A 24177-nucleotide genomic window follows, 5' to 3' on the forward strand; every position below is an offset into this window, starting at 1 on the left:
CCACCAGTTTGGGGGGGGGGGGGGGGGCATACTTGACCACTCCCTTTGCACTTCTGGCTGGGGACCAGACTATGCACCCCACCCCAAAATCAAGCTCCGAAGCCAATATAAGAGGCAGAGATGCTCAACCCTTTGGGACTTGGTTCCTCTACAATTTCTTGAGAGAGCTCGATGGCAGAAGCCTTTGAGAGTGATTTAGTTTACTGATTTGTACCATGCACAACAAGTCCAGGGCCAAAGATTCCATCAAGACACAATTATAGAAGTGAGCATCCACACTGAAGCCCCTCCAGAAAATGCAAAGGCTCAGCGCTCCCCTAATTCCATGGTCTGACTGGCCTTCTGCCAGATGGGTGCCTCTTGAGGCCTTTCACCTCCCAGAATTTCTCAAAGCAGCCCAAACGGAAGGACAGAGACCAGAAAGGAATCTACCTCATGGCAATGATGCACTCCTGCCTTTTGGCCTTCCTGCCTGAGCAGGCTGGGCGAAGGAGAAGAATCTTCACCCCAGCACAACTAGCTCTGTGCCATTCTTGTGCAGAAAATCACAGATCAAGCTCCAGGTTCTCAGAGGAGAGTCATCCTGCTTGGCAGAGCCAGTCTGGACTTCCCTGCTCACTGGGCCTGGCCAGGAGGAGGACTGGTGCAAAGGGACAGAGCAGGCCAAGCCCACAAGAGAAAGAGGAGGTTCCTCACTGGTGGTGCCCAGTCTCACCCCTTCCACCAGGCAGTCCAGAGACTTGGACATCCGACGAAGAGGAGAAATCTGGCCCTTGCTGGAGCACTCTGCTCTCCCCCTTGTCGCCTCTGTCCATCCCTCTTCCTCTGAAGTGCAAAGGTAAGGGTAGCACCACTGCAGTGAGGTCTTGGTTTGTGTCCCCGTTTCAGTAGCGTCGCACTCAAGAGAGAGACTTGGAACATGTATAATTAATTTATTCCCCCCCACCCCCCGTTGACAGCTCCGTTGACAGCTAATGACTTGTGGGCCCCACACAGCTGATGAGCTGCCAGCATGTCATCCATCCTCCCCCCAGAACCTGCCCCCCAGTCCCTGGCCACGCTCCAGGTCCATTGTCCCCTGGCACTGCGGTGAAGCCTGGCCAGGGTGCTTCTGGCAAGCAGCTGCTCAGTGCAGGGTGCTGGGGCTGGGCTCCTCAAAGGCCATCTTGCTGAGCAGCTGCCCATCGAGCTCCACGGCCCCCACTGGCAGCGGGAAGAAGTTCATCTCAGCAGCTAGGGCGGCCATGGCCGAGGGATCCTGGCCAAACTGTGCGCGCAGCATCATGTCCATCTTCTCCAGCCGCCGCTTCAGCCGCTTGGCTTCACGCTCCCGGACGAGCCGGGCCTGCCGCTTCTCGGGGGTCTCGCTGGCACGCTTGAGCCGCATGGCCTCGCGGTCCCGCTGCAGGCGGCGTGCCCGCTGCTCGTCCGTCTCCTGCATGCGCTGCAGACGCTTGGCCTCGCGGTCCCTCATGCGTCTCACTTCCCGCTCCTCGGGTGTCTCGTTGTCTCGCCGGCTCTTCTTGGCTGTGCGCTCCCGCTCCAGGCGCTGCAGCCTCACCTCTAGTGGCTCGTTCTGCCGCCGCAAGGCCCACTTGCGGACGCCTGGGGCTTGAGCTTCCAGAAGCTTGCGATAAGCCACACAGCTGTTGCACACAAGGAGGATACCAGCAGGGTACACCGTGGGGCTGAGAGCAGCAGCAGCAGCTTTCTCTTCGGCCCCAGAAGAGCCCTCAGGGAGAGAGAGCGACAGGGCATCTCCACACAGCACCTCTGGCACCTTCTCACTGTGAAAGGCAGAGGGCAGAATGGGCGGGCTTGGTCTCCGAGGCTGCCCTGTGGCCTGCAAGCTGTTGCCTTAGCTTGTTCTCCCGCCCGGTCCTCCTACTGTGAGCAGCCCACAGAGCCTTGGCCTGGAAGGGCCTTTGGGATCACCTCCAGCCAGCCCCAGCATCCAGCAGGCATCCCTGCTTCTGCCTCCCCGAGACCTCCAGACAATGCTCCTCCAGGGCTGCTTAGTGCCCCACCATGCATCGGCCCTTCTAAGCCAGAGGGCTCCCAATCCTCACCTGTTGAAAGTGGCATGGCTGGTGAAGCGCGCCCCACACACTGCACAGTTGGACAGCTGATCCTCGGAGTGGATGAGGAGGTGTCTGCCCAGGGAGCCTGGGGAGCTGAGTGCTCGGCCGCAGACAGGACACAGGTAGCTCTTGGCGCTGACGGCAGCCGCCGTGTGCTGCAAACGAGGCCGGGCTGTGAGGCGAGGGCTCCGCCGCCCTTCCCCCTCTCAGCTGCCCCTACGAGGGCTGGCCGAAGCCAAGCCACGAAAGAGCTCCCTCTTCTGTTAGGGAAAGAAGGAGAGAGGCCCACGGGGCCTTCCCTGGGATGTGGTGCAAACCCACTGGGGGTGATGGAATGGGCATCCCCCGCGTCCCCCTCACCCTTTCCCAGCCCAGTCAAGCCTCCACCACTTCAGCCTGGAGGCCAGGGAGGGTCCAACCTTGCACAATGCTCCTCTCACAGCCCCCTCCAAGTACCTGATAGACATGCGTGACGAGCTGCTCCCGACTCCCACACTCCAGCTGGCAGAGGGGACATCTGGAAAGCCCCATCAGGACATCTGGGCTGGCGTTTAAACCCATCTGGAGGCAAGGAGAGGCAGGGCAGGCTCAGAGAGGGGGAGCAGGAGGAGACAGACACTGCAGGACTCTGGAGGACCCCTCTGGGTGTGGGCGGCGGTTAAGTGTGTTGGAAAAACACAATAACAGCCCTCCTAGATCAGACAGAGCATCCGTCTGTCTTCTAGTTGTTCCTCCAACTTCCCGCCCTGGCCAATCAGATGCCTCTGGGAAACCCACCAGCAGGGCATAGGGGCAATTGCTCTCACATTTCCCCTCTGGACAGGGCAATTCCAGAGACCAATCATGCCGAACACCTGTTGACTGACCTCCACACCTGTGCTATATCCAAGAATCTGCTGCACTCAGTATCCCTTCTCCCCAAAACCCCAGCCCACCTACAGCAACGTGGCTCTTTTGCCTCGGCACACAGCAGCTACAATGCAGGAGATGCACTTGCCTCATGGCCTGGAGTCACCTGCTTGCTGTGGCTGAGCAGCTCCGCAGGGTCCAGCTCCTTTTTCACTGTGGCTGTTGCTCCATCCTCCTCAGAAGCAGGGGAGGAGAGCTCATCCTGCGTGGTCTCCTCATCCCCCTCACTGTCACCTGGAATACAGAGCAATGGCTCTTGGCCCCATGCCTAGAGACCAGCTGGGCCTACTGGGAGAGCTGGTGGCAAAGCAGAGCACGGCCCTTGGGTGATCCCATCCCAGGAACAGCACAACTCACTGCTGCTGGAGTCCTTCTCTGGCAGTGGCTGTGTTGGCGGCTGAGCTCCAAGCAGCTCAGGGAAGTCCCTTCTTAACATGGCCTGCCGCGTGTGCTCCTCCAGCCCAGCAAAGACCTGCTCCCCTGGAAGCACAAGGGGGAGGCGTCAGAACTCTGCCCGTCCTCTGCCCACATGCTCCTTACCCCTCGATGCCCAGTGGTGGTCTCCCCTACCTGAAGGTGGCCCAGAATGGGACTAATGCCTGGGCTCCACTCCCCAGAACAGCTCTCCCCAAACCCTTCCTGCAAAGCAACGGCGGCCTGACCAATCCGCCCCTTCGCATCCTTTCCAGCATGACCTGGAAATACAAACGTCTTCAGCTGCATCAAGCGCACCGGGCGGCTCCAACGTGCCCCGGCTCTGCCCTGGAGCAGGGTGGCCCAGCAGCCCACCAGAGGTTCTAGGAGACTCTGTCTGCTGCCCCGTTTCATTCAGGGAGTGACACTGTTACATGTGGGTGAGACGGGAACGTGGGGTCTCCAGACCCCTTTTGTGGATGCATCCAGACCCCTTTTGTGCGTCAGGTTTAGCTTTCTATTGGACTCGACCTCAGTCCCACCTCTGACTGATGTCTACTGAGCTTGATGACTTTGAAAAGCTGGCCTCTGGACTCCAGTTATCTATGTTCCTGTTTTGAAGCTAGAAGAAAGGCAGCCCTCACCCTGCGCTGGTTGTAGGAGCAGCTGCTTCCAGCCCTCATTGGGGTTGCTGGCCCTGAGACAGGCAGGTGCTCAGCTCGCCATCTGCCAAGACAGCGCCCTGGTTGGCGGGCTGCTCCAGGGGCCTGGCTGTCTCGGGGCAGCTGTCTCCCCCCCCGGGGGGGCACACAGCCCCCGCCTTGCCCAAGGGGAGAGCATCTGGCCCAGGCTCGGAGAGGCCAGTGGTGGGGCGGGAGACAAGGAATAGCGTAAGGGGGCGCACGTGCGGGGACCCCAGAGAAGGCGCCCAGCCCCCTCCGCCGAAGGCTCAGGCGAGTCGCCTCTCTCCACCTGGCCCGGCCAGGATGCGGGGGGGGAGCGGCCACAGCCCCCTACTTCCTCCGCCGCGCACTACTCACAGTGCACTTTATTGGGGGTAGTCTGTTTCCGGCGGGACATGGTTCCCCCCCCGGAGGGGGCGCACCTGCCGAGAGAAGAGCCCCGTCAGCCCCTCGCGGGGGAGGCCAGGAGAGGAACCTCCCCCGCCCCCCCACTCCTCGGCCCTCACCTGGTTCCGGGGCTCCGTCGCCCCGGCCGGGCTCGCCCAGCCGCGCGGACAAAGGGCTACCCGGCTGCCTGACGGACCGACACAGACGGTCGGAGGAAAGATGGCGGCACGGCGGGAGCGCCCGGCTCGTGCACGGCGGGACCGGCGGACAGACGGGCGGGGGCGCGCCGCGCTGGAGCCTGCCTGCGTGCCTCCCTCCAAGGCGGAGCGGAGCGCGCCTCCGGCTTTGCGCCCCGGCGGGTGGCAGGTCGATTGGTGGGGCGAAGGGGGCGGCGCGGAGCCCTTTCCCAGAGGCCGCCGCGATGCGTCCGGGGCCGGCCAGGGTGTCGCGCCGAGGGCTGGAGGGAGCCGTGAGGAGCCGCCTGCCTGGTCCGGCACGACTCGGGGGAGTCTCCGCCGCCGCCTCTCAAGCCCGAGTGGTGCTGAGCGGCACTATTCACCGCAGGGCGCCTAGCCCCCAGAAGTGCCCCGGGGCGGGCGGCCACCGGCTGAGGGCGTCGTCCCCGCCGCCGCCGCCGCCGCCCTCCCGGTGTGGGACGCCGGGGCCCGGGAGAAGCCGGAACTCTCCCGCCACGGCTGCGGGGGCAGGGCGGAGCACAAAAAGGGTAACTCCCGCTCCAGGAAGTACAACGCTCGCGCCTCCCTTGACGTCCTGGCGCGAAGTAGGTTCCTCCGCCCGAAAAATAGTTCCACACAAACACGTCTCCCGCGCCGCCAGCCCCGGGAACCCACGTCGCTCAGGGCGGGCTCTTCTGGCAGGCGGCGGCGGATGACGCGCACTTCCGGAGGTGGGACGGGGACGGGCGCGGACGGCTATTCTTCCGACGGGAGCTCGGCATATCCCTCCGCCTGCCGACGGCCCTGCTCAGGCCCGACCCGGAGCGGCAGCAACAGCAGTAGGAGCCGCCGCCGCCGCCGCCCTCGCCCGGACGCCCCGCGGGTACGGAGAGGAAGGCCGCCGCCGCCGCGCGCCCCCCCGCCTCCCTCTCTGGGGCGCCGGCCCAGGCGCTCGCGGCGCCTCTGGAGCCGGCCGAGGGAGGCGGTCGCCCGGGCAGCCGAGCTCGGCTCTGCGCAGCGCCTCAGGGAGCCCCGGAGCCTCCGGACAGCTGCGGGGGGAGAAAGGGGCGGTGGCGCAGGTGCCTCCCAGGCAGGCTGGGCTCCCCTCGCAGGGAGGGCCGCCGCCTCCTCGCCCTGCCCTGCCCGCCCCCTGGGGTGGCACTCAGTTCGCCCGCCTGTCCAGCCCGCCTTCCCTGGCCTTGGCTGGCCTTTGGGTGCTTGATTCCCTTCACAGCCCCTCAGGGGCTTCTTCGTAGTTCTCGGGCTGCCCTTTCCGCCAGGAGGGAGCCGGGCAGGTGGGAGGCTGGCCAGGACCCAAGAGACTTCCAGGACTTCCCTTTATCCTGGAGCGAAGCGCTGTCAGAAGCTGTGGGACCGGGTCTTTGCAGCTAGTCCTGCCCTCGAGCAGAGGTGGGCTGCAGAGAGCCCTCGCAACCGTCGGCCAGGACAGGACAGAAATCCGGGGAGAACCGCTTGCCCAGTGCTTGCCGGCTGGCCTCGCAGGACGGCCTTCCCCAACCTGGTGCTCTCCAGATGTAGACTTCAACTCCCTTCGGCCCTTGCCAGCGGGGACAGTAGTTATTGCCCAAAACATCTGGAGGGCTGCCCTAAGGGCTATGAAGAGTGAAGGCCAGGAAGGTGCTACCAATTCTGAATTCCCTTCCCTTTCTATTGGAAAGAGAGTTTGAGATATACTGTGTCTAATTGGCTTTGTGTGGGTGTGTATGGCCCTTGATTGGGAACAGCTACTATTCATGGTCTGTCTAGACCTTAACTCAATCAACTTCAATCAAAACTGACATAAATTTACTTGGGTCTGTTTATTGGGTTTATTATATGAATAAGGAATCATAGTATGCACATACTAAGCAAGTAGCATGTCTTGGAAGAAGAAACTGGCATGTGCCTTGAACAGGAGGTTTTCTGTCTCGTCTCCCACGCAGGAATTTCTCACCATGCTGGGCTCTGGCTTCAAGGCTGAGCGCTTGCGAGTCAACTTGCGTCTTGTCATCAATCGCCTCAAGTTGTTGGAGAAAAAGAAAAGTGAGTGTGTCTGTCTGTGGGAGAGAACAAAGCTGACTTCCCCACCTCGTTCATTCCTCACCCTTGTCACCAGAGTGGCTCTCCTGGAGAGACAGCGGCTGCTGCTGTTCTTGGCAATGGCTTCCTGCAGCCCCATGGGCAGGCAGAGATGCTTAGTTTTCAGCCTGCACGCAGGACGCTAGTGGGTGAATTTGCTGTGAGCTCCAAAGGGGGTGACCAAGTAGTGCTGTGGTCTCTGCTCTGCCCCTGGAAAGACCAGGAGAGGGGTGTGTGCTTGGGGTAAAGAACTTCTTGGAGTTGTGGTCCCTCTTGCCTGAGCCCCTATCCTTGTAGACCCTCCACTCAGGGCACAGGATCAGGGTGGGTAGGTGGGCTACCGCCTGCTGGCCTGACAAGCCCTTGTCTTGCAGCTGAGCTAGCCCAGAAGGCACGGAAGGAAATTGCTGACTATCTGTCTGCTGGCAAGGACGAGCGGGCTCGCATCCGTGTGGAGCACATCATCCGGGAGGACTACTTGGTGGAGGCCATGGAGATCCTGGAGCTGTACTGTGACCTGCTTCTGGCACGCTTTGGCCTCATTCACTCCATGAAGTAGGAAGGGCCTGATCTGGCAGGGCAGAGGTGCTGGGGGCAGGCTCTCTTCTTTGGGGCCTTCATAGTAACCCCCTGCAGCCCCTCAAGACCTGCAGTGCTCTGGGGCTGAGCCGCTGAGGGTGGTTTTATGTCATCTCTGCAGGGAGCTGGACTCTGGCCTGGCAGAAGCTGTTTCCACCCTCATCTGGGCAGCCCCCCGGCTGCAGTCAGAAGTGGCTGAACTGAAGATTGTGAGTAGTGCCGACTGTGTTTGGGCAGGGCAGGTGATTCCTGGGGGACGGCAGCCAGCGGGACTGCCGGATCTCCTCCTAGCCTCCTAGGAGGCAAGAGAGCCTGCATGGCGCCTGGAGCCGCCTGGGAAGTTGCAGCTCTTTCTTCTGACTCCAGGCCCAGCCCCTCTGCCTAAGGGCAGCCCCACCACTCCTCTGCCCCTCCTTGGAGAGGAGGAGCCCCCGCCCCCCCCCCGGCTCCTGGCCTCTGTCTCGAGTATGCCTTTTCTGTGCCAGGTCGCTGACCAGCTGTGCGCCAAGTACAGCAAAGAGTATGGCAAGCTGTGCCGAAGCAACCAGATCGGGACCGTCAACGACAGGGTGAGCAAGAGGAGGGCTGGGGCCGGGCGTGGGGGTGACCGGAGGACCCCCCCTTGGTAGGGGGTCTGCTGTCTGGCTCTGGTGATTTGGGGCACAGGCTCCTCAACCTCTCCAGCAGAGGGCTTACTCTCCCACCCCGCCTTCCAGCTGATGCACAAGCTGAGTGTCGAGGCACCTCCCAAAATCCTGGTGGAGCGCTACCTGATCGAGATTGCCAAGAACTACAGCGTGCCGTATGAGCCGGACTCTGTGGTCATGGTGAGTGGGGTGGGGGTGGGGGGCTTCTTTGTGGCGCTGGTACTGCCCTCTTTCCCACTTGTGATGTGAGCTCTCCTCGTCCCAGGCTGAGGCTCCCGCAGGCGTGGAAGCAGACCTGATCGACGTGGGTTTTGTGGACGACACAAAGAAAGGTGGTCGCGGTGGCGGCGGCGGCTTCGTGGCTCCGTTGGCTGGTCCTGATGGAGTTGTGCCCATGCCGATCGCCATGCCCTCTCCAGCTCCCCCTTTCTCCTACCCACCTCTGAAGGGGCCGGTGAGTGCTGGGTCTGGCTTTCAACAGGAGGGAGGGAAGCCAGTGGGCATGGGGCAGGGAGCGAGCTGGTCTTTGAGGTGCAACTGTGCTGGGGGCGCAGCTTCCCAGCAACCCCTCTGCTCTGGTGGTGCTGCGGCCTGTCCACTGATTCTGTCATTACCAGGGGGTAGGTGTGTGCCTGACTGGGCCTTTCTCCTGTGCAGGAGAACTTCAATGGGCTGCCTGTGGGCACATACCAGCCTTTCACCAGCCTTCGCCCGCCTCAGATTCCAGCCACTCCCCCGACATACGAGTCCGTAAGTGCATCCGAAGGGCAACGGCTGCTGCTGCTTCTGCGGGGTGGCGTTCGTCCTGTGGAGTGGCAGCTCTCTGCCTGTAGCTTTTGTGCTGCTGCGCTGCTGGGTGGGGCTCTTGCATGCGGTGCCCAGTTCAGCCCTGGGCACAGGCAGACTCTTCTCTGAGCTGGTAATGGACTCTGGCGTGGTCTTCTGCACCCCCACTCCTCCACCCCCACTCCTCCACCCCAAGTTTTCTGTGACGTTGAAGGGAGGGGTACAGGACCCCAGGCCCAGGGGCCCAACCTGGCCATGCCCCTCCCCCAGCCCACTCCCTTTCAGCCCCCCATCGTTTGCGGGTTTCCAGGCTTTTGTGCATTTTCCCCCTGCCCCATTCTAAAAGGTTCAAATGCCCCTTCTGAGGCTGTTACTACCAGGAAGAGCTTGAAGCTACCAGAGGCTGGAATGCTTGGGATTTGGTCCTGCCTCATCTGCCCTCAACCCTACCTGCCCCTCCCCTCAAATGTGGGCCCTGAAAGCATCTCCAAAAGGGAACTCAGCCCTCAGATTGAAGGGGGTTCCCCACCTCTGGTGTAGGGCAGCAGGGAGTTCATTTTGTGTGTGTGGGGGGGAGAAGTGCCTGAAGGTTGACTGGCCTGTGCTGCTTGTGTCCCCTGGGGGAGGTAGAGCAGCCTCCTTGCTGTGCAGCCAGTGCCTGCTGAAGCCCAGAGGAATGCCCCCTCCACAGGAACATCGCCCTCATCTCCCCCCCCCCCTCGTGGCTTGATTCCATGAGAGAGTGGAGGGAGGAGACTCCCCCAGGTCCTGCCCAGACAGGGCCCAAGAGCCACAGGCGGCATCCCTATGCGCTTGGCTCCCCTCTCAGTGCGGGCAAGGCGTCTTCTAGGGAGCTCTCTCGTGTGGTCCGGCGGGAAGGGAAGAACTTTGGGCCTGGACTGTGCACAACCAGCCTCTCTCTGTTTCAGATTGATGACATTGGTGCTGACAAGGTCGTGCCATCCCCCCCACTGACAGGCGAGTCCGGAGTTGGCTGCAGGGAAGTGGGAGGCAAAGATGGGTGGAAAGGAGCAGGGAGAGGTGTTCAAGGGGCTTGCGCCAGCTGGTGCCCTCACTTGCACTTGAGCCCGCCCTTGAGTGGCTGCATTTGCCTGGGGGAGGGGGGAGTCTAGGGGATGGCGGGTGCTCAGTACCCGTGAAGCCCATGCCCTGTCCCCTTCCTCCTTGGGTCCAAAGTTGGTAGGGACTGCAGGGCCCAGTGGTGGCACAGCTCGTGAGGGTGGTTGCTCCCCCCCAGATCATCCAGTCCAGTCCCCTGCTCCAAAGTAGGATCTTCCCCTTGGGCCAGTTTCACACCAGGAAAACCAGATTCCCTGGACAGGGGATGGCAGTCTGCAGGAGCAGGCCCGCACCTCCCTCTCTCCATGTGGGTGCTGTGCCCGGCTGCCGCTGCTGTTGCCCACTGCCCCAGGAAGCAGCGGCTGCCTTTCCCCCCAGTTTTGCACTTGTCTGCTGCTTGCAACAGCCCCCTCTCTGTCTGCTACAGGTCCTGGCCTGAAACCCGAAGCCCGGGGGCAGCCCCCGGCTCCTGTGCCCAGGTCAGGGGAGAACGCCATACTCCCAGAGTTGCCATCTGTGCCAGACACGCTGCCTGCTGCTTCTGCTGGCACCAGCACTTCCGCCTCAGAAGACATTGACTTTGATGACCTCTCTCGCAGATTTGAGGAGCTGAAGAAGAAAACCTAAGAGCACCTGGGATGAGCCTGGATTGCTGCATCCCTTCTTAGCAGCACGCCTGTGTGCTCGCTCCTCCTCTTCTTCCTCCTTCCTGCTGTACTCGCACCAAATGCTGCTGCTTTTCTGATGCCCTCCGTTGTGCTCCAGGACCATGGAGCGTCTTTGAGATGGGAGCAGGGAAGAGCTCTGCTTGGCCTGAGTTGCCCCAGAAAAGCTTTGCTGTGTTCTCTGGAGGGGGGAAAGGGGGCGATGTGGCTAGTGTCTCACTTGGACCAAGGGTAGCTTGGCAACACCAACCTGAAGGTTCTGGGCAGCTTGATGGGATAGAAGCACCCCACCTTTGGGCGTGTGCTGTGAAAGGGGGGCTACCTCAGCACCCCTGCTTGGATTGTGTGGCCGGCCACATTCTCAGGGAGCCCTCTGGGCCTTTACGACGTCCCCGTGGGGAGGGATGCCATGGATGAGCACAGGAGGCAAGCCTGCTCGGGCATCCCTTGGCTCAGTGGTCATTCAGCTGGCAGAGAAGCAGGAGCCTTCTGGCTCTGCCTTAATGCGGCCCAGACAAGGCCCCTCCAGGGCCTGCTGCAGTGCCCCCCTCCCTCAGGCTGGGCTCAGGGCCATCGTTTGACTCGTGCGTCATTGACCCTGGCTCTCCAGTTCTCCCCTGCCTGTGGGGAAAGCCACGCGGGGCAGCACTGCCAATGGCTCCTCCTGCTGCTACTGTGGAGCAGCTGCGGTGCCAAGAGGCCACCTCTGCTCTCCCATCTAACATCTCTGTGCGTGACACTTCCACATGGCTTCTCTGGGACAATTTGATGGGTTTGTACCTTCTCTACTAATTCTAAATAAAGTTGAGGAATACTCTGCATTGGGTCTTTCTTGGCGGGAGCAATCTGGGTTCACGGCAGTGGCGAGACAGTGGTGGAGCAGGAACAGGAGAGCTGCAGCTGGTCTCTGGTGGCCCATCTCAGCCCTTGGCCGTATGGGGATGGCCCCCAGCCGCTGTGGCCCACCAACTCGCGCGCGTTCCCTCAGAGCAGCACGCCCAGCGCCAGCCCAGTTGTAGTTGAGCAATGCACACTATTTATTGAGGAGTGGAAACGTAGCCAAACGGAGGATGCCAGCGCTTTGCCTTCAGGTTCTTGCCTGTGCTTTGGGACAAGGCCTGTTGGTCTGGGCCATGCTCATGAGGGCTACAGAGCAGATTCCACAGAGCATTTCTGAGGTTCCCCTTCAGCTGCGGGAGAGTGGAGGGGGGGCCCTTGGTGTTTGTGTAGCTGCTGTTGCACGTGGAAGGGCAGGTGGGGGTTCTCCCTGCAAGTGTAAGTCAGGGCCACCTCTCTTGAGGAACAATAGTGCATCTAGGCTTATGCTGGTCCTTCGGGGTGAGGGCTCTTGAGGCCTGCAGGTGGGCGGGTGCCCGCTTTTGGCTTGCCCGGGGTTGGAGTCTCCCCCCCCCCCCCGCTCTGGGGAAGATTGAGGAGGGAGACTTTCTGCTTAAGGGCCTGGGGCTCTGGATGCCTTGGCCAGCCCCAACTAGTGTCAGGAGGGCACCATGTTAGAAAGAAAATGGCGTGGGGCAAGGGAGGAGACACTGAGCCAAGACCAAGTGAAAATGCTGAAGCTGAGGGGGGTGGGCAACCTCTCTCCTGCCTCCCCCAACTTGGGAGCACAGCCATGCGGGTCTTTCTGCCAGTGCATCTGGGCTTCAGCTTGCTTATGGGAACAGCACATGCTTTGGCAATGCCTAGAAAATGGGGATCCTCGGCAGGAGTGAGCTGCCGTGACAGGCGGTGGAGGAGGTTTCAGCCTTGTGCCTCCTTCAGGGCTTTTCGCTTGATTCCAAAGAAGGCAGAGATTTTGAGTTGAATCAGCTGCATCATGGACTCCTCCTTGCTGGCCTGCATTGGGGGGAAGGGACTTGTGAATGTGGGTTGCAAGGAGGGGTGGCAGCCCTCCTTGAGAAGGCTGAGCAGCCCCCGGTCCTCTTGGTGTCGCCTACCTTGGCCGCCTTCATCTCCTGACTGAAGATGGTCAGGAGGGCAGAGACAAACAGGTTGATGATCACAAACACCATGGAGAAGACACTGGTGACAATCAGCGTGGAGCCCAGCACGGGGTCCAAAGCAACAACCTGAGCACGGAGAAGACGGAGTGTGTGACAGTAGCCTTGGGCACACGCTACCGGGCAGCGGGCAGTGCTGAGCCTCCAGCACCGAGGGCTCCATATTTCTGCTGGCCCAGAAAGCTGGAGCCCCACACAGGGATCCTGCTGGCTGCGGAGCGAGTGCCAAGCCCAGCCTCCCTGCTTCACTGGGGTGAGGGCTGCAGGGCTCTCACCTCTTCGTAGTTGAAGATCCCGATCAGGAGCCCTACGACCGTCACTCCCGAGTCGCAGAAGGTCTTGTAGTCGGCGATGCTCCATCCGAACATGAGGTTGCACTGAGGGGTGGCCAGAGAGCAAAAGTGAAGGCGCGAGGGCGGACGCCCGCGGAGCCTCCCGCTCTGCCCGGGGGGCTTCTTGAGCCCTCCCCAGCCGGCAGCGTCTCACCCCAAGGGAATAGCCTAGGAGGAACACCAGGAGCACGAGCAGGAAGCCCAGCACCTCGCCCCAGGCCTTCTGCAGCGTCTGCGTGATGAGGTGCATTCGGGGACTCAGGCGAAGCAGAGTCCACAGCTTGACAGTTGCCAGGGCCACCAAAAAGGCGATCAGGTATGTCAGCGCGGAGTCCACCTCCACTGCCTCATAGAAGCTGATGAATCTGTCCGAAGGGAAGGCGCCTTTGAAAGCCCCTCTGCGCTGGGAGAGTGGGGGAAGTGGCCGTGTGCTCGGCGGCTGAGCCTGGCGTTCCCAGCTGGGCTCCCCCGCGGGGTCTGCCCCTGCCGATGTGGCCTGGCTGCGCAAGGGGGGGTGGGGCGGGGGTTCAGCCGGAAGCGGCCACTCGCCTGGTGCGGTCTTGGCGGCGCCGCTTCAGGATGCCTTGGGCCAGGACGCCTCTCTTCACATAAAGGCCGACAGCAGCCATGCTGAGGAGGATGGTGCTGGCATCCAGCAAGTTCCCCTTGCAGCCAAAGTACCTCCACTTCTGCCGCTTCAGCTGCTGGCCCTGCAAGCCGCGAGGTGGCCATGAGGGCTCGCGCTGGGGAGCGAGGGGCAGGGGCGATGGCCATGATGTAGTCATCTGGCGCCACAGCAGCCTCCACCCCCCCACCCAGACTTCCATGGATGCCCCTGCTGCTGCCCAGCATGGACGCACAGCCCCCTCCCCCTGCTCACCTGCACCATGATGCTGTACAAGAGAAGCAGGAGGAAAGCGATGTGGGCACAGGCCAGCTGCACGAGGACGCCGAGGCTGGCGTGGAGGCGGAGGATCTGCAGCTCCGCTTTGTTCAGCAAAGCCCCTGCTGGGAGGGAGAAGCAGCATCAGGGTGGGTGGCGGAGGGGGGAGTGCCCGCGAAGGGCGGCACTCCCCCATCAGCCCTGGGCCAGCCTCCGTCTTCCTTGCTCCCATCCTGCCTAGTCTGCGGCCCAGTGTCCAGGCGGGGGATGGCTGCTCCCTCCTGCCACCCCTCTTGCCTATCCCATTGGTCTCCAGGATCAGCGTGATGGCGCAGAAGAGGTTGACGTTGGCGTTGTAGACGACAAACTCCACGAAGACGGCTCGCGTGCTTCCGTCCAGCCAATGATGCTGCTCCAGGTACCGGAGGACGCTGGAAGGACAGGTGCGGTGCGCACAGGCCGTGACTGGCTGTGGCTGCCCCCACCAGCTGCCATGCAGCGTGACCACAGCTCGCCGGGGAGCTTGCCGGCGAGACTTCCGAGGGCTGGGCCCAAGCTTGCTGGGGGTGGGCAGGCATACAGGACCATGCTCCAGTGTTCGTCAGAGGCTCCCCCCATCATAAACTCTGGTCCTCCCTCAGAGCACCCCCACTGGCCTCTAGCCTGTGCAATTTAAACAGAGTCCCACAGGGCTGCTTTCTCCTCTCCTGCCACCCCGGGGCCCCTGCTGGACCAGCTAAGGGCAAACTGCTGACTGGCAATAGGCGGGGCTGCTCTCAGGATCTTTTGTTGTCTTAGCAACAGCACTCTTTCCCAACAGCCCCTCCACCCCCACGGAGGAACCTGCTGGGCAGCGTCTCAGAGCAAAAAGGTAACTGGGGGAGCTGCTGGATGGGATGTCTTGGGGTCTGCTGAACCTCCAGGTAGGAGGGGGAAGAGAAATGAGCAGGATGACAACTCAGGCCTGTTCTGGGGGGGCAGTGGGGGCGTTCCAGGCACTCTTTGTCTCCTCCGCCTCGCCCCACTCAGACTGTGCCTTCATCTTCCTCTGCCCCTGCCTCCCTCCCCCACAGCTTTGCCAGGCTAGGAGCTGCAGATGAGACAGGGCCAGAGAGCCCAGCGATGGGGCACTTGAGATGCAGAGGCACACCTGTCCAGGAAGCGCAGCGAATGCTTTGAAGGCCGGCTGCCTCGTATGCCCCCCGCCCCCGTGGCACTCCTCGTCCATCTACCTGTTGGCGTGGCTTGCATTTGTGCCGAGGTTTGCCAGGTACCCACTGGCTGGGTAGAGAGCAAGCTTCCCCCAGATGGGGTGCTCTTCCAGGGTGCTCTCACTCTGGTGCACCCAGGGACTCTGCCCTGCTCGCTCGTCTACGCCAGGAGGCCCCCAGCTGGGAGCAGCACCCGCCGTCTCCTCCAGTGGGCCAGGGTAGGACGCTGGGTGGCGCAGGAGAGCTGGCCCAGGCTTCTGTGGGGCTCCCTTGGCCCGGAGCTGCCGCAGTCGCACACTGCCCACAAGGAAAGAATTGCCATCCATGGCCAGTCCTGGGAGGGTAAGAGGGGAGGCTCTGCTGCTCTTGCATGCGGGGGAAAAGCCCTTCGTGCAGAGCTGGAAAGCAGGAGGAGATAGAGAAGCAGCTGGTGCTGTGGAAAGGGCAGGGGCGAGGACAGGGTGAAGCCCTGCTGGGAAGGGCCTCTCCCCCTCCCTGTATGGAGCACAAAGAATCGCCTGTCCTCACCTTGAGAATCTCCGTAGACGCTGGGCAGCAGAGACTGCCGGGCCCACCTGTAGAGCTCCTCTGGAGTGCGGATGTCATCCAGTTCGGATGCGAAGGTGTTCTGGAGGGCGCTGTTCAGGTAGAACTCATGGGGTCCCCTCTCACTGTAGCTCACAACCATCAGCACAGCTAGGAAAATCAGCTGCACTGTGTAAAGAATAGTAGGTTGCAAGGGAGACCGTTCTGCTGCATTCCTGTTCCGGAGTGGGAGTCGAGGGTGAATAGAAGATGGCATTGTTTTTTTGTTAGAATTTTTTTGTTTGATTATAGTAGGTGGCAGGATCTGGCAAAGAAGATTTGCAATTGTGGGACACCTGGGAGGGGAGCTGGAGCAGCTTATCCCTTATCCCTACCCCGGGCTGTAAACCACCTTGGCCTGCCAGGGGAAGCTACTTCACCTGGCAAGGCGTGAAGAGGCCACTTCCTCTTCCTTGGGCGAGGGAGCAGGGAATAAAGTCGGAGTGCTGAGTCTCACGTGGTAGAAAGCTGGGGGGAAATGTCTATCCCCTTGTCTTTGGGGTTCCATCCGGTCTGGTGGAGGTCTCGGTTGCTGGCTATGAGACAAAGGGTCCTACCCTGGAGTAAGTAGACTAGGCCAGGTAGATTTGTTGTTTAACTCGTATCTGGTTTCCAAGCAAGGGATTGGTGCTTGGGTTTTTTTCTATAACTTCTGTCTGTATCTTTTCTTATTGCTCTTCCTGTTCCCTTACCCCTAACTTCTAAATAAAACTTTCTACCTGAATTATTTCGTGCTGCTAATTCTTTCATCAGCACTACATCTTGTGGGCTACCAGTCCAGCATATCTGGCTCTGTGCACTGGGGCATCTGAGAGGTTCCCTCCAAGTCCTGGGTGCAGGGAGTCCTGTGGAGGTGGTGGCAGAGGGAAGCTGTGGCTGGCAGAGCCATGGTGCCCTGTCTACCTCCATACACTGGGCCAGAAAACAGGAGCCGGATGGGGGGGGCAGGCCAAATCTGTGCCTTGCCAGAGCATGCCCCATCGGAGGGAGCGGCCTGGCAAGCCTCGCTAGCACATGAGGAATGCTGCTTGGTGGTAGCTCAGCAGAGGGGCACGCTGCCCACCATGGAGCTCCGCCCTGCCCACCCATACTTGGCACCCGAATCCGGCCTGACTCATGGAGCAAGGACCGGGAGAGAAGCTGAGGCATTGCAGACCTGGAGCAGCTGCTGCCGCCGCTCTTCCTTGTAATCTGTACCATTGCCCCCCCATGGCTAATCCACCTACGCTGGGCACCATCATGGCATGAGGTGCCTCGATGAAGGGAAGGGGCAGCAGTTGCGCCCTGCCAGGTGGCACAAGACCATGGGAGAGCATGAGGGGGGTGGTGGCTGCAGTTGTCCCTTAGGAAGCCCAGCTCGACCCAGGCGGGCAGGTACATACGAGGCGTTGGGCCTGCTCTCCATTTCTCTTCCTGATCCCACAGCAATGACTTCCCATCTTGCCAGAGAGGAGGAAAGAAGCTCAGAGGCACTGTTAGCATCGCAAGGGAAGGCAGACGATGCCCCCCCGCCCTCTCTCTCACACGCATGTGCATGCTTGCCCTTCGCTCTGTGAGCCCTGACAATGTAACCCCGTGGCCAGACCAGGGGCGGGGGGGCGCCAGCCATCTCAGGGCAGCTGCTTACCTGCAATCTCCTGGAGCAAGGAGCACAGCTTCTTCTCCTTGGCGGTGCGCTCCTTCTGTGGTGCCGTGGGCGTCAGGGTGGGAGGCCTGTACAGGGGGCTGGCCCAGTCCCTTGAGCCACGAGACGACAGGCAGAGGTGCCTTTCTGAAGAGGAGGAGGAGGAGGAGGAGGAGGAGGAGGAGGAGGAGGAGGAGGAGGAGGAGGAGGAGGAGAAGGGAGCTGGCCTGCCTTCCCCTTGGGCCCGGAGAGGTTGGTGCCCTGAGGCGGGGCTGTGCCTTACCGGTGAGGAGGCTCAGCTGCCGATGGAGCTGCTGCTCCTGTCCTTTGTCCTGCCAAAGCTCCCTCCTGCGGAGCACTGAGAAGAGGGTGGTCAAGGCCAGCACCTGTGGAGGACCGGTGCACCCGTGCAGCAGCAGCATCCCTCCAGAACCCCCCCCCCCCCGAGGAGCCGGTGCTCGCAGGGCTGGCAGGACGGCTGCTGGCTGTGGAACTTTCCGCGGTGCCCAGAGACGCCTGTGCCACTGCATGGTGGGCGTCTCGCCTTGCTAGGGCGGGGACCACGGCCCATCCCGGGCCCTGCCAGGACTGGCATGGGGGGGCGCTCACCTTCAGCGGCTGCACCAGCAGGACGTTCTGCAGGACTGAGAGCAGGATGGTGACGACCCAGTGGGTGGCCTGCTCCCGGTCCATCTGGAGGCTGTAGAGCACTGTGAAGAAGGCTGCGGCCAGGCTGGCAGCCCCCAAGACCAGCCAGCACACGAAGCTGCAACGGCTAGGGAGGCGGTGGGGGAGCAGCGCCGCTTCCTCCTCCGGCTCGTGGACTGGGCTGCTGCTGGCCTGGGCCCCGGGCCTGGTGGAGCAGGAGGGCTGGGAGGTGGAGGCCGGTCGGGTCGTGCCGCCGCCCATGGCACTGAGGGGAGCACTGGGCAGAGAGGAGGGCGCCCCCCCACAAGACCTGGTATGGCCTCCTTCCTACTGCGGCACAGCCCCGAGCATGACGTGGGCCCAACTCCTGGGCCCTCCGGGTTCCTGGCACTAGTTTCCCTCCTCCGGCTTTTCTGCCCAGGCTTCAGGCTGCACGCCCAGCCCAGTGGAGGCGGCAGGTGAGCGCTTTGCACACCGGGCACTGCAGAAGCTGGCTGTTCCGTCTCGTCCTGCGTGTGCTCCGCTGCACGCTTTGCGGCCCTTGGATCTGAAGGGACGTGCTAGGCCGACAAGTGGTTGTGTGTGCGAGGGTTGTGGGGAGACAGTCCCAGCACTCCACTGCACAATGCCTCTCCACCAGGGATCCCACTCCCCAGGGACGGCCGTGGGCTTATGGCCGATTTTTGCCAAACTGCCTGTAAGTGGGAGCTGAGTGCCACCTCTGAGTACCTGGGCTCCTCAGGGCTGGGCTGGGGTTGCTGCCACTGCTCCAGGTGCCGCCGGAGTTTGCGCAGGTCATCCATTGCATGCAGGTAGTCGTAGGCGTCAGGCCAGCTGCACCAGTCCAGGCCACGGAGCTGAGCCTCGAAGTCCCTCAGCACATGGCACAGGTAGCGGTGGAGATGACGGAACCCCTCTGAAAAGAGGAGCAAGGGGGTGCCAGTCCCACCCGCCCAGGCCTCAGTGGCTGAGAAGCTTCCCTGGCTGGCTGGGCTGCATCCTTCCCCTTCCCCTCCCATCATGCTCAGCTCAGGTGCTGGACAAAGGACTGGCTCTGTGTGTGCGTGAGCCAGCCGCCCTAGCAAAGACCTTGTTACCTTGAGGGACAGCTTTTGGGTCCCTCAAATGCTGGAGGTGGGAGCGGATGAGGCCACACAGGCTGGCCACAAGCTCCGGCACGTGCTTCGTTGCCCTGGGGCACCCGCCTGTGTGCTGGCAGAGAGGGTTCTTGTAGAGAAAGCCAAGGGTTTCAGTCAGCTCCTGCCATGCAAGGAAAGAGCCAGAGAAGAAGTGCCTGGCGGGCAGCAGCAGCCTGAGCGGGGGGAGGTCTGGGGCCTGTTCTTTCACCCCCACGGTGCTCCCTGGGGGCTTGTCTGCTGATGGCGAGCCTGGGGAGCATGGGCCCGGGGGGCTACATGCCAGTCTTGCAGGTGCCCCAAGGTCTGCAAGACCTCTGCAGTGACCACCAGCCAAGGGCGCCTGTCTCTGCACACCGAGCAGCCAGGCCCTGTGCCTGCAAGTGAGAGCTCTGGGAGGCAAGTTGGAGGGCGAAGCTTGTTCTTTAGGTGAACTTGGAGCAGTGCTCAGGGTGAGAGGAGCATTATCGCGGGGGGGGGGGAGGCAGGACAGGGGGGAAGCATCTGCAGCCTTTCAGCAAGCAACCGGCTCAGATGGGTTTTCCGTCGTCACCAGCAGTTGGCAGGGCACAGTTTGGCAGCAGTGCTGAGCAGTGGGGCTCTGAGGAGCTGCCCCAGAGAACGGGCTCCGCAGCTGTGGCTCCGCAGCCACTGAGCTCTGCGCCTGGTGGTGTGCACGGTCTGTGCACCGCCTTGCTCCACAGCCCCTCCCCAGCACGAGGCGGGTGGCGACCCAGCGGGAGGTGCTCCGGGGCTCTCACCTGCTTGATGTGCACAATGGGGGGGGGCTGCCTGGAGCGCACCACACGCTGCTGGCATTGGGAGAGGGTGGGCGGCAGCTGCGGGGCCGGGGGCTGGATCAGCTGGAAGATGTGGGTGATCAGCCAGTTCGCAGGCAGAAGGAGAACGGATGCTTCCATGCTCACCACCAGCTCCTGCCAAGTCACCAGGAAGGGCCCTGCCTCGGGGAGACGGGCAGAGGCCTTCAGCCCAGCGGAGGGAGGGAGGGAGCGAGTGGGGAGGCTGGTGTTCGCAGGTGTGGCGGAGGCGCCATCAGACCTAGCAGCAAGCCAGCCGGACACACTGCTGGGATGCCAAGGGGTGCTGTCGGCGGGGGGTGGGCAGGGAGGGCCAGGCCAACTGTGGGGGATTCCCAGCTCCCAGGGATTCTCTGCGGGGCTGGGGAGCTCGGCCCACATGGGCTGCTGCATCCTTGGTGCTTGCAGACAGATGTGCTAGCAGGAGAAGGCAGGCTGGAGCGGGGGGGGGGGAGAAAGGCAGGGCAGGGATGGGGGCTCTTGGGGGTCTGCTTGGGGAGCCCCAGGGCAGAGTGAGGCCTCTGCCCCGGGACCATGGCCAAGGCACCCCCAGGCTCCCAGCGCCACGGGGGAGAGACAAACCGGCGCCCCACGGGCTCTGCTGGCTTCCGCCTCCTTACCTGGCTCTGGCTGGTGCCCCCTCGCTGGCGCCTCCTTCCAGAACATGATGTTGATGACCATGGAGCAGAGCAGGAGAGCCAGGCAGCAGGAGAGCCGCTGCACGCGGCTGAAAGGGCTCCAGGGGGAGCAGCTCACCACCGACAGCCACAGGTGCTCCTGCGTCAGCTTCCCCACCAGCCCTGCCCAGAACAGGCGCCTGTGGGGCGGAGGGCGCGTTGCGGGGGGCGGCAGGGCCCCGCCGCCTCGGCACAGGTGGGGAGAGCCCCGCCGGGGCTGCCGCCCCTTTCCGCGCGGAGCAGTGCGGGGGCTGAAGCGTGCCTGGGGCCCCCGCTCCGGCCTGGACGTCACACCCCCGACTCAGACCCGGGGGAAGCAGGGCCTGCAGCTCGGGGGGGGGGGGGGGGCCGCGGCGCACGCAGGAGGCTCCGGGCTCGATCCCCGGCAGCACCGCCAGGCGGGGCTGGACGCACCCCGCAGAGGGGCCTCCGCCGCCGCCGGTCAGCGTGGGCCGTACTGGGCTAGACAGCCCGAGGTCTGGCTCGCTAGGAGGCCGCTTCGACAACGGCCCTCGGCACGTGGCGGGGAACTCTCTGCCTTCGTTTCCGCGGCCCAGGCGCGAGCGCTGGGCCTCGGGAGCCGCTGGGCCCGTCGCCTGCTGCCCCTGGCTCGGTCTTCACAGAGCGCTTCTCCACGCAGGCCCGCTGCCCGCGGCTCCGAAGCCCGGCCGGCCGCCCTCCCCTCGCGGCACCCGCCAGGCCCGCGCCCGGCGCCGGAGCGGGCAGGCGCGCGCGCGGGAGCTGCCCTGGCCGGAGGGCGCGTCGCAGTCACCTGAAGGACCGCCGCTCCCCCTCGCAGGCCGCCGCGAAGACCCTGTCCAGCTGCGCGTCCCCCACGTCAGCCGCCAGCCAGCAGCCGCACAGGAACAGCCGCGCCTCCCGGGCTCGCAGGTCGCGCACGACGAGCCGGCGCACGAACCTGCGCACGGCAGGCCGGTCGCTCGCCAGGGGCAGCGGGGCAGCGGCGCCCCCGCCCGCCCGCCCGCCCGCCCGCGGGCTCCCCCCCCCCGGGCCCTGCCGGCCAGCACGAGGCTGCCCAGAGGCGCGCGCTTGCGGCCCGTCCCCCGCACAGCCCTGCGGCGGGCTGCGCGCCCCGGCCAGCGTCGTGCTCCCGGCCTCCCGCGGGCCCCTGACCCCAGAGGCCGGGGCCCTGCGGCCCGCTCGCGGCCGGGCTCAGACGTACCAGCTGGGGCTGGGCCCGGCGTTGTTGTGCCACAGGCGGACGGCGTGCAGGGCCCCCAGGGGCGTCCGCGTGGCCAGGAGGAAGGCGTCCATCCCGCCGCGCTCGAAGCACGCGGCCCCGGGGTGCTGCAGCAGGTGCGGCTCGCTCCGGCCCTCGGCCCCATAGAGGGTCAGGGTGACCTCGAGCCAGAGAGGGGCGTTAGCCCAGGCGGCGCGGCGCGGCGCGGCGCGGCCGCCTCCCTTCCTCCGCTCCTTCCCCAGCAGGAGAAGGGTGCGGGCGACTCGAGCCCCAGCTGCCCGCGAGCGAGCGCAGCCGCGCGCCCCCCGGCACCGCCCGCGCTTGGGCGGGATCGGCTCGGTCCGCGCGCTCAGCCGGGGGCAACGGCGGGGGCGTCGGCAGGGCGAGGCGGGCCCCTCCCCTACCTGCGCGGACGTGCTTGCCCCTCGCCGGTAGCCCGTGAACACTTGGACCAGGTAGAGGAAGCCGGCGCCGGCCTCGTTATCTGCCAGGACGGCGACGTTCGCCTGGAGCGGAAGAGCGCCCGGCCTGAGTCCGCGGCCGTGGGCAGGGGGTGCGGAGGGAGGGGCCAGGCGCGGGCGGCGCGGGGTGGCCGCTGGGCAGCCCCGGGCCGGACGGGAGCCCGGGGCTGCTCCGGGGGGTCAGCGGGAGGACGCGCTCTGCTGCTCCGCACGCCCCTTTGTTCAGGGTCTGTTCGCATTCCCAGCCCAAACCTTCGCCTCCCCCCAACCTCATTTCAAGACAGCCGGCAAGAAGGGAGGCCCGGATTGTGAGTGCGTCTGTGTGTGGGGGCTTGGGGGGTGACTGGCTGTGACCCACAACTGGCAACACCCCTGCATGACCAGGGCGGGAGCCAGAAAAGGCTTGCGTCTCACCGGCTTCCCCCTCCTGCCTCGCCCCTCACTTGGCTCACCTTTGCTGCATCCACCCTCTGTCTCCGATGGGCCCAGAGGAGGGCAGCCACATAGCCCAGCAAGAAGCCACCGAGCAAGGCCACGCCAGCCGGGTTCTGGCCCACCCTGCTGAGGAGCTGGCCAGTGTGCTGAAGGCTGATCGTGTGTGGCAGGACCAGGAAGACATGGCCAAAGAAGGAGAGGTGGCTACAGAGGCACTGGGCGGTGCGCAGGCTGCTTTGGGGGCCCACCTGGGAAAGAGGAGGAGGAAGATCCGTCCCTGCTGCTGTACGGGGAGAGTGGCGCCTGTTGGTGCTGGAGGGCAGGGGGGCTGGCTCTGAGGGCCTGCTCCAGCCCCCCCCCAGTGTCCCACTTGGCTCCCCCCCTCTGGCCTTCTAGCCTACTTTGGCTCCAGCTGGGAAGGGGACGCTCCCAGCCCACAGCCAGCCCCGCTGCGTACCCGACATCCGTCGCTGCTCCAGGCCTGATGGGGGCTGGCCCAGTAGTAGCATCCAGCGCTGGCGAGGCGGGTGGAGAAGGTCCAGCGGCCCCAGGAGTGAGGGGCCACCTCTGCAGAGATGTAGTAGGTGCCCGGGCCCTGGCGCAGCTCCTCCGGGGGGATCACCCAGACGTAGGCCCCCTCTGGAGCAAGAGCAGGGAGTCCGGGAGAGGCCACCCCCAGGCGGCGCCACCTCCACTCAGACGGAGCTCAGCCACCGCCCACCCTGCTTCCTGGAGCCCAGCCCTCATCTCCAGGCCCTCGTGCGAGCTCCGCACGCCCAGGCTGGCCCCAAACACCTCCAGCCACTCTGCTCCCCTCTCCCTCACCTTCTTGCCAGGGGCCCCTGGGCAGGGTGGTGTTGAGCAGGGGGCCCTTGCTGTGGGGCTGGGGTTGCAAGCCCAGGCGCAGGACCATCTGGAGGGGGGCGCTGGGCCTCACGAAGACCAGCAGGGCCTGCTCCCTTGACGTGACGTTCACCTCCAGGCCAAAGTGCCCCACTCCCCCGGTCAGGCTGGTGGGAGAGTCAGGCTCACTGCCAAACTCAATCTGGAAGCAGACAGAGCCCTCTGGATCAGCCACGTCGTGCTGCCTGCCCCTTGGGCACAGCTGCCCTTGGCTGCCGGGCCACACAGCCCTCAGGAGCAGGCTGTCCTCTCCCGGGAAAAGGTGGCTCCTACAGCCCCATGGGCAGCACTCCGCCCCCACACCTCTTAAGGGCAGCTTTGCCCCTGGGCGGGTGCAAGAAGAGCCCCCCTCCAGCCAAAGCAAAGCCCCCTGGATGTACCCAACCCAGCACCTTCGGTGGGTGCAAATCCCCCCCCCCCGTCAAATCACACGTGGAGTGACTGGGTTTGAAGGAGGCTGAACCTGGAAAGAAACGCCCCATGCAGGCGCACACAGATGCCCAGGATGCACAACAGACTGCAACAGGACACCCTCATTTAAAACTACCCCGCCCACAGCACTCCCATGCAGCAATCCCATGTGAGGTCCAGCAGGAAAGGGCAGGAAGGAGGAAGGTGGGGAGGAGGGTGAGAGAGGAGGGGACCCTTGGAGCTGCCTGAAGGCTGAGCTCTGCCTCCTGAAATCCAGTACTTGAGAGTACGGAGGAACGAGAACTGCTTCTGCTTCTGGGATTTAATGTAAGCGGCTGGAGAAAGCAT

At 63.6% G+C, this 24177-nt stretch overlaps 3 protein-coding genes across 9 annotated transcripts; 1 reads left to right on the plus strand and 2 right to left on the minus strand.

Annotated features, from left to right (window-relative positions):
* Positions 1-193: 193 nt before the first annotated feature.
* ZNF821 (zinc finger protein 821) lies at positions 194-5141 on the minus strand. 7 transcript variants are annotated; one of them, XM_084812563.1, is made up of 8 exons: positions 4594-5141; positions 4445-4509; positions 3561-3685; positions 3348-3470; positions 3097-3224; positions 2538-2642; positions 2070-2236; positions 194-1787 (listed from the first exon to the last, which is right to left on the minus strand). In XM_084812563.1, exons 4-8 carry the CDS (start codon positions 3424-3426, stop codon positions 1127-1129), a joined length of 1140 nt encoding a protein of 379 aa, XP_084668689.1. In that variant the 5' UTR covers positions 3427-3470; positions 3561-3685; positions 4445-4509; positions 4594-5141; the 3' UTR covers positions 194-1126. The 7 variants fall into 7 exon arrangements, with proteins under 7 accessions (XP_084668689.1, XP_084668686.1, XP_084668688.1 ...); XM_084812560.1 differs by having other exon boundaries at positions 3079-3224; XM_084812562.1 differs by lacking the exon at positions 3561-3685 and having other exon boundaries at positions 3079-3224; positions 4445-4466.
* Positions 5142-5460: 319 nt separating this feature from the next.
* IST1 (IST1 factor associated with ESCRT-III) lies at positions 5461-11306 on the plus strand. Its single transcript, XM_084812557.1, has 10 exons — positions 5461-5533; positions 6594-6693; positions 7104-7284; positions 7430-7517; positions 7794-7877; positions 8025-8135; positions 8221-8409; positions 8613-8705; positions 9671-9719; positions 10249-11306. The coding sequence occupies exons 2-10, from the start codon at positions 6606-6608 to the stop codon at positions 10446-10448; spliced, it is 1083 nt and encodes a 360-aa protein (XP_084668683.1). The 5' UTR covers positions 5461-5533; positions 6594-6605; the 3' UTR covers positions 10449-11306.
* Positions 11307-11499: 193 nt separating this feature from the next.
* PKD1L3 (polycystin 1 like 3, transient receptor potential channel interacting) lies at positions 11500-24177 on the minus strand. The gene is made up of 21 exons (XM_084812424.1): positions 23966-24177; positions 23341-23687; positions 22973-23220; positions 22533-22763; positions 21602-22125; positions 20362-20558; positions 19685-19881; positions 18885-19047; positions 18517-18703; positions 17749-17992; positions 17423-17525; positions 17143-17286; positions 15459-15644; positions 14952-15264; positions 14017-14150; positions 13717-13841; positions 13386-13546; positions 12991-13201; positions 12780-12881; positions 12442-12573; positions 11500-12340 (listed from the first exon to the last, which is right to left on the minus strand). Exons 1-21 carry the CDS (start codon positions 24175-24177, stop codon positions 12245-12247), a joined length of 4257 nt encoding a protein of 1418 aa, XP_084668550.1. The 3' UTR covers positions 11500-12244.

This window comes from Heloderma suspectum, chromosome 8 (genome assembly GCF_057233095.1).
Source record: "Heloderma suspectum isolate Gila_16-S chromosome 8, 16-S_ref, whole genome shotgun sequence".
NCBI lineage: Eukaryota > Metazoa > Chordata > Lepidosauria > Squamata > Helodermatidae > Heloderma > Heloderma suspectum.